At 40.4% G+C, this 13882-nt stretch overlaps 1 protein-coding gene across 1 annotated transcript in view; it reads right to left on the reverse strand.

The window, feature by feature from the left end:
• The window catches only part of LOC136864765 (serine/threonine-protein kinase 17A), a 218799-nt gene extending 206441 nt beyond the window's left edge, over positions 1–12358 (reverse strand). The window contains exon 1 of the mRNA XM_067142134.2: positions 11844–12358. Within this exon, the coding sequence (XP_066998235.2) occupies positions 11844–12010 (167 nt within the window). The 5' untranslated portion in view covers positions 12011–12358. The remainder of the gene's footprint in view (positions 1–11843) is intronic.
• Between the last annotated feature and the right edge of the window lie 1524 nt (positions 12359–13882).

Here is a 13882-nt window from a genome sequence, read left to right on the forward strand (position 1 = left end):
ACGTGCTACCCAGACGACTGAATGGACCAGCCTATCTAACCTCTTCGAGGGACAACGCTGCTTTTACTACCGGAACATGTGCACCTAGCAGCTCACCGCGCCATGTGGTTCACGCATGATGGGGCTCCAGCGCACTTCAATTTGCATGTGCACCTGTTTTTGTACCTTTCCACAACAGTCAATCGGGCGTTGAGGTCCAGTGCCTTGGACTATTCGGTCTCCTGATCTTAACCCACAGGACTTACATCAGCGAGGACACATGAGAAGTGTGGTGTACGCTACTCTGGTTAACGACATCCGTGACCTGAAACAGTATATCAATAATGTTGTTTGCTCACGGTAGACTTTCTTTTGATGTGGTCAATGTACGTCCTGAAACTCCGTCACATGGAACTCGCTAACAACGCATTTGTTCTTGTTTTGATCCCTGTTACGATCTCTGTTATAAATCATTAGATACACCCTGTAGAACTGCATAACGATCAAGACTAGATGATGCCGGGCTGAGTGGCTCAGACGGTTGAGGCGTTGGCCTTCTGACCCCAACTTGGCAGGTTCGATCCTGGCTCAGTCCGGTGGTATTTGAATGTAATCAAATACGTCAGCCTCGTGTTGGTAAAGAAAACCTGTGGGACTAAATTCCAGCACCTCGGCGTCTCCGAAAACAGAAAAAGTACTTAGTGGGACGGAAAGCCATTAACAATATTATTATTTAAGAGCAGATGATAAACCGAGCGAGTTGACCGTGCGGTTAGGAACGCGCAGCTGTGAATTTCCATTAGGGAGATAGTGGGTTCGATTCGATCCCCATTGTCGGCAGCCCTGCAAGTGGTTTTCAGTGGTTTCCCATTCTCACACCAGGTATCTTAACTAAGGCCGCTTCCTTCCCCACTCCGAGCACTTTCCTATCCCATCGTCGCCATAAGACATCTGTGTCGCTGCGACGTAAAATGAACTTTAAAAAGCCCAACTAGATGATAATCATAGACCAGGAAATAATACTGGTCTCTAATTCCCATGTTATGGCAGTGGTACACTGCACTAAAAGTGATGGAAATTAATAGGTCTACTCAGCAATTTAAGTACCGGTACACTATAAACAAGTTCTGAAAGAGATGGATTAAGTACTGTTACTGTTAGGGCTCATACTGCGACCCTTTTGTGGGTTCCCAGATACATGCGAACCGAGTAGCCGAACAATGAATCTCGCTCAAATAAGCGATCACAGATGAAGATGGGCATTAACTGAACACAAACCCTAACGACTCTGCGTTTTGAACTCGCGCCAAGACAGTTTCAAACGTTTATACACAGACAGCGTAGCCTACAGTGACTCTATAAGCGTAGCCGAGAAGTACAGTATCAGCTTGCCAGTCAGGTGACTATAGAGTTCGAATCCCACTGACAACAAGGACGAAAAACACACATTTTCTCCAATTTGCTGCAAGAAAAACATTTCCAGTCCGAAAGGATTAGACTACGCAACGAGCTGTCAGTGTAACCGAACAAAGAGGATCGGACAACAAGTTGTGTGCGCAAGTATGAAGAACGTGAGGCGACACAGCCAACAGCCTCGTGTGCGATAACGGAATAGTCAGAGGTTTCAGGGTTCTACTGAAGAAGATACACAATCACACACAACCTCCAGTGCCGGAACTATGCGAGTCGAGATATATGATTATCATATTACGTCACAATGGTCATTCCTTCATTATTTTCCACACTTATTTGTTGGAAATCATCGAGGGGTCCCCAAAATGCGATTAGGGTCGCGCAGCAGTGAGCTTGCATCCGGGAGGTAGTGGGTTCGAACCCCACTGTCGGCAGCCCTGAAGATGGTTTTCAGTGGTTTCCCATTTTCATATCAGGCAAATGATGGGGCTATTAAGGCCACGGCAGCTTCCTTCCCACTCCTAGGCCTTTCCCATCGTTGCCATAAGACCTATCTGTGCCGGTGCGACGTAAAGCAAATAGCATTTTTTTAAATGCCATTAAGGGACTGGTCATGTCTACACGATATAATACTTTTTCAATAAAACGCAGATATCAATTTACAAAACCAGGCATAATTACATTGTAGGGACAAACATTATGACAATATTTCGCGGTTTCATTTTCTATATAAAAAGTTGAAAACTCATTTTTCGTCACTTTTAGCCTTTTTCAATAATTTGTAATATTTGAAGCAATCTCTTTCCAGTTTCGACCCAGTTAATTTATAACTGTTAGGTTCTTCAGTCTACCAATACTAATTTTGATTAATAACTTTACAAACTATCTGAAAAAGAAAACACACGGTAACAGTATTACACTTGAAAAAGAATCAACTTAATTGAAAGAACATCATCAGATTCTATCAGATCACACTCAAATATTTTTGTTTATTTCTGTTTAACTACTTACGAACTTGAAATGTGGAACTTATCTTAAAGAAGTCCTGCTTTTTCTCCAGGACTTCAGAAGTGAGGTGTTTAAATATGGGGAAACAGGACGTCCCGCATACTGTTAAAACGGGACAGTACTTCAGACATTCCAATACGGGAAATCCCGTAAATCCGGGACACCCGGCAACGCTATCCCCAATTCATGCGCTTACCTTGCTGTATCGCGTGTGAATCACAATTTGGTACAATAAATTGAACCGTAACTGTAGAAATCGGAACTAATATGAGGATCAGGTAATAGCAATGGTTACTGAGCCTCACTGCAATGTGTACAAGCCCTCTGTATACTTAAGTTTGCACCAAGGTACTGTATATACTCACGTCCGCAAATAGTAGTGCATCTACCGAGTGAGTTGGCCGTGCGGTTAGGGGCGCGCAGCTGTGAGCTTGCATTCGGGAGATAGGGGTTTCGAACCCCACTGTCGGTAGCCCTGAAGATTGTTTTCCGTGGTTTCCCATTTGCAACCAGGGAAATGCTGGACCTGTACCCTAAATAAGGCCATGGCCGCTTCCTTCCAACTCCTAGCATCCTCATAAAAAATAATTCAACTATTTCTCACTTCTTTTCACGCCCCTGTTAAGTGCGTTCTCCGAAAACAAAAAGGTACAGGTTCCTGTATTTTTAAAGGACTTCCCAAATACCAAGTTTCTTGTCTCTAACATGTTATGTTTTTGACATATAATGTAGATATACCGGTACTCGTTTTAAAAATTCACCCGCTTTTCCAATTCTTTTCAGCCCCATAACTGGATTTTCCGAAAACAAAAAAATACGTGTATCATTATTTTTAAAGGAGATTCCAAATACCAGTTTTCATGCCTGTACGTCTGTAACACCTTCAGTTTTTGAGATATATGTATCCTCATAAAAATGAATTAAACTCCTTTCTTACCACCCCCGCCCCAAGTTGATTCCCCACCCCCCAAAAAATGCGTGTTTCTTTATTTTTAAATTAGATTTCAAATACTAATTTTCACGTCTGTAACATTTTCAGTTTTTGACATATAAATATTTCAACTAATTTTTCAATTTATCACCCCCCTTAAGTGGATTTTCCAAAGACAAAAGATGACGTGTTTCTTTACTTTGAAAGAAAATTCCATATACAAATTTTCATGCCTGTAACATCTTCAGTTTTTGAGATATAAGTATCCTCATGAAAAGAATTCAACTCCTTTTTCACTCCACCCCCGCCCGTTAAGTTAGTTTCCCCCACCCAAAAAATGAGTGTTTCCTTATTTTTAAAGGAGATTCCAAATACCAATTTTCAAGTCTGTAATCTTAAGTTCTGAGATATAAGTTCCTCCAGAAAAGTAATTCATTTTTTTACTTCCTTTCACACTCCGCACTCAAGTGAATTTTCCAAAAACAAACAGTGCCCGTTTCTTTATAATGAGCTTCCAAATAATTATCACGACTGTAACATCTTCAGTTTTTGAGATATATGTATCCTCGTAAAAGGAATTCATTACCGTCCCCTTTTCCAGTTCCCCTTAAGTGAATTTTCCTAAAAAATATTTGTTTCTTTACATTTACAGGAAATTCCAAATACCAGTTTTCAAATCTGTAATATGTTACGTGTCTGAGATAATTTGCAGATATAGTCTTTTTTTAAATTCACCCCGTTTGTCACTCCTGTTCACCCCCTATTAATCGGATTATCCAACAACACAAAAATATGTGTTTATTTTCAAAGGAGATTCCAAATTTCAATTTTCCTATCTGTAACATCTTCAGTTTTTGAGATATAAGTCTCCTCGTAAAAGGTGTTCAACCCCTTTTCCCCCTTTTTTCATCCCCCTTAATGGGATTTTCCGAAAACAAAAAACACGTATTTATTTATTTTTAAAGGAGATTCCAAGTACCAATTTTTACGTCTCTAAACTTTTAAGTTTTTGAGATATAGATATCCTCATTTTCAAAATTCACCCCCATTTTCACCCCGTTAGCGACTGAATATCCAAAAATCCTCCCTTAGAGAGCACCTACATGTTAATATGAATGTATTCCCAAAATTTCATTTCTTTATGTCCAGTAGTTATATCTCGGCGATGATGAATCGGTCGGTCAGTCAGTCAGTCAGGACAAGTTATTTTATATATACAGATATGATTTAAATATTAATGTTCAGAAGTATTTCATAATAAATTATGCTTTAAAAATGATTTTGTCTCGTCATACTATCGAATTGGAACCGGCGTTCAACATAATTTAAACTTTCCCGAAACGAAGAAAATTATAGTAGTATGAGAGAAAATTTGACAAAAATACTGGAAGGTACGTATTCCATGAAGCTAGGGACTTTTTGATTACCAGCCACGTACCTAGACATGCGGGTCAATCTGAAGAACTATGACTTTGGTAGCGTATATAAATGAAGTGTAATTACAAGGACCTAGCACACGTGTATGTAGCTCGAGGTTTTGTATGAATCGCTATTAAAAAGTACTCCTAGAAAATGTGCGAAGAAGAAATCGCTAAGATACCACTAACGAGGGGAACCCGACAAGTGTATCAACCCTATTTGTCCGAAACTTCGCTAAGCGAAAGACGGGTCGAAATAAACGAATACATGTTCGGCTTATTCGTAGGCGCTCGACCGATCCGAGAAAATGACGGTCGAATTTTCCGTCGTGCTTTGCGTACCCATTAGCGCGTAGCAAGTTGAACAGACGGAGTGGCGCAGCGGCTTCACACTTTCGCGTCCCGTGTCCAAATCCCGATTACTTCTTTCTGGTTTGTTTCATTTATCTACTTATATCCATTGACGATTACTACACGAATATTTCTTATCAAGTTAGTGGATACAACGGCGTTATGTTGATTGTAAAATTACAACAAGGTTCCACAATAAGTGTTTTGTATTTATTATATATGTAGTATTTTTCAAGGATTAGAATGTTTTGTAAGTTCATTCTTATATTAACACTTCAGGGAGATACGGTGCATTACCTTGGATGATACCGATCGTAGAAGCAGTCGAAACATAAAAAAATCGCTTACCACAAGCATCGCGCAAAGGCAGGTTTGCCACAGTACCATATCTGGGTGGGAATGTCACTTGGGAAAGGAACTTCGTTAACATTACTGAAGATTTGACGTGTTGACAATAAGTTTGCGACAAAACAAACCACGCATAACGAATCATTTCTCCAAAAACTGGCGCTTGCAATTAATTATGAATCAATGCGTGGATTTTTATTACGTCGCGTCTAGTCGTGACATTTTGCCGTGCAATGAGTGTAGAACAATACTGATGTTTTAAAATTCATTTTACCAGGCAGAATATTAACAGACGAAAAATGGGCAACGATATTCCAAAATACACTGAACAAAACCATTCGTGTAGTAATCGTCAATGGACAAAAGTATTTTTTTAATGCGGGGGCGTCGACCTATAGAGATCTTTTGCCCTACTTGCACCATGTGATATGAACCTGCGTGTAATTGGAATGGAGGAAAGGAACGTTAAGGACGACAAACACCCAGTCCCCAGGCCAGCGATATTTATCATTTACAATTAAAAACCCCTGTCCCAGCCAAGAATCGAACCCGGGGCCGCCGGGTGACAGGCGGACGCGTTGCCCCCTACACCACGGGGCCGGACTGGACAAAAGTAAATAAATGAAACAACAAAAAATCATCGGGATTTGAATACGGGGCGCAAAAGTGTGAAGCCGCGTTAAAAGGCACGTAATGCACGTCGGAAACTTCGACAGTCATTTTCTCGGAACGGTCGAGTGTCTACGGATAAGCCGAAACATGTCGTCCCCACTACGGCAAACTAGCGAAAATGACAAACTGGGGAATCTGTAGTTCTGAAGTTTTGGTCTACATTTTATTATTTATATAATGTCTATCCTCTGACAAAGTCTCACATCTGCAGATCGTTCTGTATGCCTAACCCATAAAATATCATTAAATATAAAAATTGATTTGACATGTGTAATCACAACTTCTTTCAGCTCTCCTAATTTTTTGACAATTTGCAGATTCGTTAGTTCGCTAGAGGGAGGAACGATGTGTTCGCTTATTTCTACCCCTCTTTCACTGAGCGAAGTTTCTGGGAAAACGGGTAGTTACACTTGGCGGGTTCCCCTCGTAGGAGAAATATGGAGAACTGTGTGTATAGCAGACCAACAACTACAAATCGGTCCGTGTAGTTCAAGAAAGAGAAAAATTCTAAAATGGACGATACACTCCGTCCCACTTTCAGCTTATTTTGAAACTATCTATCATGACTAAGTTATCCGGCTCCATAGCCAAATGGTTAGCGTGTTGTCCTCTGGTCCAAGGAGTCCCGGGTTCGATTCCCGGCCGGATCTGAATAGGCAGGTGGCCTATCAGGCGTAAACTCTAAATGCACCAGACATAGTCTCCTCAGTTTTCAGAGGAAATGAATATAGCCACACCTTGCATTACAAATTAGGAAATGCACAACAAATAAAAACCACTTACAATCACAAATATTTAAACGTGTAGTTACCCTTCCCTGTGAAACAGAAATAATACGGATCTACCAGTGAAATGAATTCGATGATATCCTTATGTATATTCACGGTAGCTACTAAACTGGGAGACGGGATCCCCAGCTATGTCAAATTAAAAATCCGCAGTATAAAGGTCTGGAGCGGGAGTGTCAAATTCGTCACTAATGAGGAGCGAAACTCACATAGTCGGCAGTGTAATTCGTCACGATAGCCATATTACAACCAACAACAGTCATCGGTCGCTACATTTCAGCTGTATTAAACGGAAGAGGAAATAAAAGTCCTAGTTTCAATGAGCTACTAGACACATCGTGGTCAACTTTAATCTGTACCGAAATATTTAACTAAACTCACTTCACAAAAGCTCCAGTCTTATGATTAGAACCAACTCTGCATTCACACAGGACGAGCCCTGTATTGGGAGGGGACGACTTACAGGATCTCATCAGAAAAGTTTCATCACAACGTACTTCTCAGACAGACCATGGAAAAGGCGGAGAGTTTCGGATTATCTAAGGAAGGCCTATAGTACTTGTGGAAGAAGTTAATTCCCTCTGGAGGAGATATTATTTTCATAATTACGATTGAGAAAGAAAGGAAGGGGTCGGTGCAGTTCACTAAATTCAACACAATACGTAACGAAAGTCTACGATGTGTACTTCACCGCTGAATATAGCAAAATTTCACCAATATACAATTTGGATGTCATAGCGGAGTGAAGCGATCCAGGGTCGCCTAACCCCTCCTCTCGGCAATTAGATTTTGTTATTTACAAGTTGCTTTACGTCGCACCGAGATAGATCGTATGACGGCGATGGGATAGTTAAGGACTAGGAGGGGAAATGAAGCGACTGTGACCTTTATTAAAGGTACAGTACCAGCATTTGAATGGTGTGAAAGTGGGAAACCAAGGGAAGCCATATTCAGCGCTGTCCACAATGGGGTTCGAATCCACAATCTCCCGAATGTAAGATGATAAATTAGATCCTAAAGGTACCGAAGTCTAATTTCAGATACACTAGCAGAAGTCACTGCCACAGCACAAGCCATTACATATTTCCCCTCTTCGTACACACCGCCGTCCGCAGCTCCTCAATAAAGTGACAAGTTAGTCCCAGATCCCGAATTACATACAGTGGAAGCAAAGCAAGCATACGACACAGTTGTGGTAATTCCTTTGCCTTGCGAAGCCCAACAGAAAAAGAGATATTCCACCTGCAATATTTGGGAATTTGATAATCATTCAGTTATGTGTACTCACTGAAATCGATCTGCTAGATAGTGTTATTTTGATGCATTAGTGGTTTTATATGCATAAAGGGGGGTGGGGGGGAGGGGACAGTTAACATTTCAGTATTTGACAAGAGAAAAATGGTCCGCTCCTACTCCTTGGCTGAATGACCTGGATCATGGCCTTTGGTTCAGAGGGTCCTGGGTCAGACTCGTTACTCCCTCTATCTTGTGTTTGGTACACTTCTCACACCCACAACCACACCAGTGTGGAATAAACCGCCGGAAGAAGACGAAGAATAGAGTACAAATGCGAAATAACGGTGAGTGGCCTCCAGAGGAGCCCAGCGCAGGTCTTTCGAGTTGACGCCCGATAGGCAACCTGCGCGTCTATGAAAATGGGGCCCTGCCTATAATGAATTCTTGGATCAAGGGCCAGCACGCTAATCATTCAGCCATGGAGCTGGACATCTCACGGATGATGAACAGCGAGACTGCAACTCATACGTTTCTCAAGTATGTGAATGACGCTGCATGGATCAGTGCTTAGAAGGTACGGAAACTGCTGACATCCAGTTACAGTATCCCTAACATACAAATATCACGTCACCTAATAATTGCGTTCATGACCAAGAAATCCACGTGAAAATCCCTCGGCGGATGTGACAACAGTTGAGGTAGGAAGAACGAACATGGATCATGAGCAAATTATGGGGATTAAACAACAGGTCCCAGACGTTACTTCAAGTGAACATCAATTAGGAATTTGTTAAGAGGGAAGTCAGTCGAACGCTAAATATAACACTTAAAAGTACATGTAAAAAAAACATACTATTAAACAAAGAATGGCACCTTTTGCTCTAGAAAGAACGTCATCAGATTCAAAGAAAATCATGTTTAAACAAATGAAAATTGTTTAGAAATTTCTTGCACTCCTTGTTGGAGTAGCGAGGAGAGGGGGCGGACTACTGGAGCACTACTAGATATGTTCCAACTTTCGAGTACCTATTAAAGGACACGAACAGAATGTTTTGAAACATGTGATTTGATAGAATCTGATGTTCCTTCATGAACAAGTTTAATAGTGTGTGTGTTTTTTTACAGGTATGTTATAGTGTTATAGCCTAGGTGTTATTTTTAGCTTTGAAGTAAGTTAGGAACTTAAAAACATTGCCAGCCTGTCATTCTCGAATGTGAGATACGACCACATCCTAGAACAAGATAATCTAGCGGATTCGATCCAAATTATCTGGTTCAATAAGCCTACTTAATATGTGAGTAGCAGAAATTAAACCAGACCTTGCCAATATACCAGTGTATCCCAGGGCTTAAAGCTCTGACAACGTCTTCTACAAAAGGAACCAGTGTCTAAATGTAGGTAGTAGTTTACATGGTGTACGGTATATATATATTTGCTAGTTGCTTTACGTCGCACCGACACGGATAGGTCTTATGGCGACGATGGGACAGGGAAAGGCTAGGAGTGGGAGGGAAGCGGCCGTGGCCTTAATTAAGGTAGAGCCCCAGCATTTGCCTGGTGTGAAAATGGGAAACCATGTTAGGCCCCTTTAAACAACAAGCATCATCATCATCATCATCATCATAAAAATGGGAAACCACGGAAAACCATCTTCAGGGCTGCCGACAGTGGGGTTCGAACCTACTATCTCCCGAATACTCGATACCGGCCGCACTTAAGCGACTGCAGCTAATCGAGCTCGGTCATGGTATATTTAAGTCAAGTGAGGGAGACTTGACACGCTTTTTGTAAACGATTTTGTCGTTCGTGATAATTTCAATCGCTTTTTCTCTTCTTCTGTACATGGCCCTCAACTTTCCTGCTGATTATTTTTTTGCAGCCAAAAATGCGTTAACCGTAAAAGTAATGCAATTCTGTGTTTCTTAAAGAAAGGGGATTTCTTGGTCTTACGCAAAATAGTTTAAAAAATCAATTTCTTTTCTCGCTCAATTCAATTTTACGGATTGTGAAAACATTCCGTTATGTAAGTCCGGACTGAAGATCCAAGAGGTTATTGCAAGTGAACACCACTCAGGAATTAAAAAAACTGGCAAAGTAGGCCCTATTTAAAAAAAAAATAACAAGCAGTTGATTCAGCACACCATCCCCAGTTATATTTCCCATTACTACTACTAAATATTTTCATTCCGTATCTGAATGGTTACCGCGGTGCTCTTAGCGGGTTACGCCCCCTCACAGGTCATGGTGATTGGAAGCGGTGATTTGATGTGCCCAGGTGAGGGGGTGGTGCAGGGGATGGAAACACCGCGGAAAACCATTCTCAGAACAGTCGACGGTGGGGACCAGCCCCTCCGCTTCCAGAAGTTTTTTTTTTTTTTTTTTTTTTTTTTTTTTTTTTTTTTTTGCTATTTGCTTTACGTCGCACCGACACAGATAGGTCTTAAGGCGACGATGGGATAGGAATGGTCTAGGAATGGGAAGGAAGCGACCGTGGCCTTAATTAAGGTACAGCCCCAGTGGGGTTCGAACCCACAATCTCCCGATTACTGGATACTGGCCGCACTTAAGCGACTGCAGCTATCGAGCTCGGTCCCGGAAGATTTCTCACCCTTGACCCTTCATTAAGTTATGTGCCAAAGTAATTAGTTTAATTGCAAATGTGAAGAAAAAGAACGTCTGTTTCAATCGCTTGTGAAAGCTGGTATATTTAATTAAACATAACATTTTAGAACGGCATAGTCTTCAGTTTGAAATTTGTACGCCACTGAAATTTAACGCTACGGTACGAGCATACAGACAGCACTCCACCACGATAATGAGTAAGTCACATCAATAACATCTGATGCTAATCAGAAATCAACCCTCTTCTTAACTTTGCTAAAAACACACTCACAATAGACGCAACAAAACATATTTTCTGACATTTTCTAAATTACAGACTTGACAGTAACTTAAGACAGACAGTCCACCGTCATCTGAAAATACGTCAGTACGCTTATACCGAAATTCAGAACCTTAATTACTGGAAATGAAAGGGGATGTGCGAGACTACTTCCTTCTTTAAAGAGACTGATTTCGGAAAGACTCACGAAGAACGGTACGAGTAACACGTATTACAATAAAGCAAGCGATACCGTATCACGAAATGCATCAATGCATTGTGATAACATTCTGTGGAATTAATCGAGCATTCGAAGAATCTCTAGATACCCTTAAACACCAACCACTTAATGAAACATGTTTTTATTTTGCCTCACAGGTAACTTCGAGATGACATACTGACAAACACTGGCCTACAGCTTAGTAAAATGAGGTCAGCCACGTATATAGGTTAGTATACAACTCATCTGCTTATTACGAAGACTGAATCAACAGGTGTTCTTTCACTTCCGATCAACTTTGTACATGCTGGACCTCTTCACAAAAGTGACAACTAATGGGCCATTTAGGTCCCGATCAAACAAGGGTTGTATTTACACATCCAAGACCATTAGGTGCTAGAGACTTCATTCTAATATCAAAATAAACATAACTTAGTCAATTTACCCTGAACTCTGATCAAGGCGGACGAAACTCACCTCACAAAAGATTTTTCCTGAGGGAATATGAAATTAATAAATCACCAAGTGAAGTTGCAAACAAGTATTACTGAGGTACTAATTCAAACAGTGCTGAAAAGAAAGAACCGCAATCCTTACCTTGCGAAAGGCGTATCCTCCACATGATATATGTTGCGAATAGGTTCCTTCTTTATCAAATTGGTCAAGCGTTCATCTGATACACTTAGAAGTCCCTTATGTTCAGTGTTCAAATAAATATTATCACCAAAATGTGGCTTCGACATGTCTGAGCGGCAAAATCGCATCTAAAACTTCAAATAAATTTCAATTGATTAAGTTTAGAAAAACAAATCACATGTTTCTTCGACAAATAGCTCTCTCATAAAGTAAGGCAAAACAACTGTCAGCAGTCAGGAAGAGAAGTCGTTGGGGAATTTTAATTTGCTTCTACTTTACAACACAGGACTTTTTATATTTTAACAGTCTCAATAAAAGCGTCTGGTTCCCTAACGTCTGTAGACCACTTCCACGTGTCTTTATCTATCACTACAAAAGTCACACGGCCAGTAACAACATTCTTGCCATTCACAACATTTTTTAAACTTGCAGTACAATAGCCACAAACCGTTCATTACAACCGCCCCTCACGCGGTTTGTTATGTCACTAACAAACATCAACGTAACAAAGAATAGGAGGCAGCACAGCTTCGAATACAGGTTGCTAATCGACTGTACAACATCCAATCGACTAATCGTACTACCAGCGAGTTACAGACAGTAGCGGATGCGCGCGACCCTAGCGACAAAGTAATGAATTAAGTCTCGTGGGCAACGGTAGTGCACGGCCGAATTGATGTGTCACTCTAGCCGTTGCCGACGAGATACACATATATCTCGTATGCAACGCTCTAGCTAGCCCCTTACCGGCTTTGACAATCGGGTCCACGCACTGCAATCCATGTTACATAGGTTAATACCGTTAAAATGATTAATCCTAAAGGTTACTTTAATTGACATTTGCCAAAAATAATGTCGTGAAATGAAACTGCGGAGAAATGCAGTAGTCCAACTGATGTTCCTTAATTATGAGAAAAAATAGTACATAATCACTTTTATTAGCATTTAGATACATAGCAGAAATTAACACAATACTTTTGTCTTCTGATGTTAATCTTAAGTCATTGTTCAATTATTAGAGTTTTAAAATTCTTCAAGTGCTACTGTCGGAAAGGGGGCTGGACAAAACATAAAATCTTACTTTTGGGGCAGTTGTATGGATAAGACTAAAACGTGTTTAAATATTAATTTCAGTAAGTTATATATAGTTTCAGATTACATTTCATTCGGTACCTTGTAATGGAATACGGTATGGTAAATAAAAATGTGAACAGACTCTGGGATGGGTTTAAAGCAATTGTTGAGGAATGTGAAAAGAGGTTTGTACCTTTAAAGGATGTAAGGAATGGTAAAGATCCACTATATTATAACAGAGAAGGAAAGAGACTAAGAAGGAGGTGCAGGTTGGAACGAAATAGAGTTAGAAATGGTTATGGAAGTAAGGAGAAATTGAAGGAATTTACTAGGAAATTGAATCTAGCAATGAAGTCAGCTAACATGATAGGAAGTATAATTGGTGGTCGTACAAATTTTAATGAAACATGGAAGGGAATGCATAGGTACTTTAAGGCAGAAACAGGTTCAAAGAAGGACATTCCAGGAATCAGTAATGAACAAGGGGAGTGTGTGTGCGAGGATCTTCAAAAGGCAGAAGTATTCAGTCAGCAGTATGTAAAGATTGTTGCTTACAAGGATAATGTCCAGATAGGGGAGGTGAGTAATACTAATGAAGTATTAAAATTTACCTATGATAACAATGACATTTACAGTAAGATACAAAAGTTGAAAACTAGAAAAGCAGCTGAAATTGATAAGATTTCTGCGGTATACTAAAGGCAATGGGTTGGGATATAGTACCATATCTGAAATACTTATTTGATTATTGTTTGGTTGAAGGAGCTATACCAAATGAATGGAGAGTTGCTATAGTAGCCCCTGTGTATAAAGGAAAGGGTGATAGATATAAAGCTGAAAATTACAGGCCAGTAAGTTTGACATGCATTGGATGTAAGCTTTGGGAAATTATTCTTTCCGATTATATTAGACATGTTTGCAAAATT

Source organism: Anabrus simplex, chromosome 2 (genome assembly GCF_040414725.1).
Source record: "Anabrus simplex isolate iqAnaSimp1 chromosome 2, ASM4041472v1, whole genome shotgun sequence".
NCBI classification, from domain to species: domain Eukaryota; kingdom Metazoa; phylum Arthropoda; class Insecta; order Orthoptera; family Tettigoniidae; genus Anabrus; species Anabrus simplex.